At 40.1% G+C, this 2700-nt stretch overlaps 1 protein-coding gene across 1 annotated transcript; it reads left to right on the top strand.

Annotated features, from left to right (window-relative positions):
* Positions 1-258: 258 nt before the first annotated feature.
* LOC138480626 (general transcription factor II-I repeat domain-containing protein 2A-like) lies at positions 259-1899 on the top strand. Its single transcript, XM_069612319.1, has one exon. It carries the CDS (start codon positions 259-261, stop codon positions 1897-1899), a length of 1641 nt encoding a protein of 546 aa, XP_069468420.1.
* The last annotated feature ends 801 nt before the right edge of the window (positions 1900-2700 follow it).

The raw sequence follows: 2700 nt of genomic DNA, 5'->3' as shown, positions 1-2700 counted from the left end.
CCGCACCCACCCCCACCCACTGACTTGTATATCACATGCCAAACACTGCTTCTCTACAGGCATTATTATAGATTTGTGGGACAACACTATGAGTGAGGCTTTTTTTTATCATGCCATACAGTGTGGCCCAATGTTCTGCCTATATTGAAACCACAAACCACAACATTATTACTTAGTAATACAAGTAAGTTTGAATTGTTTTTAATGTAATGGGCCTGTGACAACGTAGCTTTCATATGAATACCCAACTCTCAATAGATGGCGAATCAGAAGAAAAGAAAGATTGATGCTGAATGTCGTGTTTTCAAGGATAGTTGGGCCAAAGATTTCTTTGTGTGCGAACAAAAGGGAAACATCCTGTGTCTGATTTGCCAGGAAAAAGTAGCTGTCTGCAAGGAATACAATGTCAAGCGGCATTATACTACAAAACATGCCACTGAATTTGACAACCTGATTGGCCAGATTAGGATTGATCGGGCAAACTCGCTGAAGCAGGCCCTGATCGGGCAACAATCGTTCTTCAAAGCTGGCAGACAGAACTCTGAGGCAGCAACCAAGATAAGTTATTTGATATCCGAGGCCATAGCGAAGAGATGGAAACCATTGTCCGATGGAGAATTTGTCAAAGATTGCTTGGGAATATTGTCATCTGTGGCATTCGCTGACAAACAAGCAATGGTGGAGAAAATCAGTCTCTCACATCAGACAATTGCTAGACGAGTAGATGACCTATCATCAAACATTGCAGACACACTTACGAAAAGATTGGGGGCCTTTCAGTTTTACAGCTTGGGGGTGGATGAAAGCACAGATGTGAGTGATACCGCCCAACTGGCGATCTTTGTACGAGGTGTGACCAAAGAATTCCAAATTGTTGAGGAGCTACTTGACCTATGTTCAATGAAAGGAAAAACAACAGGACAAGACATTTTCAATGAAGTGAAACGTGTCTTGTTGAAATTCAGTCTGCCAGAGGACAAACTCTGTGGTCTGACAACTGATGGGGCCTCTGCTATGATCAGCAAACACAATGGATTTGTCAGTTTAATGGCAAAGTCAGTTCCCCAGAATATCATCATGCATCACTGCATCATTCACCAGGAACAACTGTGCGCAAAGGCCTTGGAGATGACGCATGTGATGGAAAAGTTTGTTTCTACCGTGAATTTCATAAGGGCAAAAGGGCTTAACCATAGACAGTTCCAAGCATTTCTTGCGGAGATAGGAGCAGACCATGATGATGTGATCTACTTTTGCCAAGTTCGTTGGCTTAGCAGGACAGCTACACTATCCAGATTCTGGTCACTGCTTAATGAAATTAAAACATTCATGACGAACAAAGGGAAAGATGTCAGCTTCTTGGATGTTGCAAGCTGGTTTAATGACTTGGCATTCCTTGTTGACATAACAACATATCTTTCGGACCTGAATATAAAACTGCAAGGGAAGCATCAGTTTGTGAACAGGCTGTATGAGCACATCCAATCCTTTTTTCATAAGCTGGAATTGTTTCAGAAACAGCTGAATGAAAAAAATGCTACTCATTTAACAGTACTGATGACTAGATCTGCTTACAGCATCAACCATGACAAGTATTTTGCACTGGTTGGGAATCTTTTGAATGAATTTAAAAAACGATTTTCAGATTTCAGGGAGCACAGTGATGAGCTGAAGATGTTTGCAGCTCCGTTTGGCACTAATGTCACCAATGTTCCTGACATGTTTCAAATGGAATTAATTGACATGCAAAGTAATGGTGACCTGAAGAGAGCCTTTTCACAACAAGCAAACACTCAAGAAAGATGGGCCTCCCTACTCAGTGGACATAACACTAAATATACATACACAATCACTCTTTTCCTAAGCACTATATTGGAACTCAACAAAAGAACACCATGAGATTCAATCTAAACTATTAGCTCTTACCACTTCCAGATAATGATGAAAATGATGAAAAAGTTTACAAGTAAACTAAATCATCAAAAAAAAAAATAGTAAATACATTACATGGGACTCTTTCCCAAATCTGTCTAATCATGCACTTCGGTTCATTGCACTTTTTGGCAGCACGTATTGCGGTGAACAGCTTTTCTCAAGATTGAAGAGCATAAAATCAAAATCAAGATCACTTTTGACAGATGGACACCTATCTGGAATACTCCACATTGCCACATCAAGTGTGCCAGCGGATATTGAGAATTTGTGCAAGCAAAAACAATGCCAAGTGTCACACTGAAAACATGTGCAGTGTTAGTAGAATTATTGGACTTCTTCTTAACTATGCTGAATGCTTTACAAGTTGCAACTTTACAAATTACTAATCATGCAATAAAAAAAGTCCTTCATACTTTTAGATTGGGCTTGCATCGCGTTTCTTCAATTGGGTTCATCTTTGGGTGATCACTTTTGAATGGGATTATGCTTCTTTCATTACCACAGAAGTAATGAATGTGTATTACAGAGATAAGCTGCCATATGTTTTGGGCACTCTGCACAGGCAGCATCAATCATTAACAAAGAAGTAATGATTGTGTATTACAGAAATAAACTGGCCTATATATTGAGCACACTGCACATGCTCGGGCAGCATCAATCATGCTTTGTACAGGACAATGCTGTCCTAAATTGGGAACAACCAGCATAGACATGTTGCTACAGAGGCATATTTTGGGCACAACCAGCATGCCAATATGTAACATC

The sequence above is a fragment of the Ambystoma mexicanum genome, chromosome 5p (assembly GCF_040938575.1).
Source record: "Ambystoma mexicanum isolate Mex_15411 chromosome 5p, UKY_AmexF1_1, whole genome shotgun sequence".
Lineage (NCBI taxonomy): Eukaryota > Metazoa > Chordata > Amphibia > Caudata > Ambystomatidae > Ambystoma > Ambystoma mexicanum.
Note: the sequence above shows the minus strand (reverse complement) of the source record. Positions and strands in the feature narration are given on the sequence as shown.

What these genes read in the sequence shown, in the direction of transcription:
- LOC138480626 (XM_069612319.1), top strand. Translation starts at nt 259, where the DNA reads ATGGCGAATCAGAAGAAAAGAAAGATTGATGCTGAATGTCGTGTTTTC.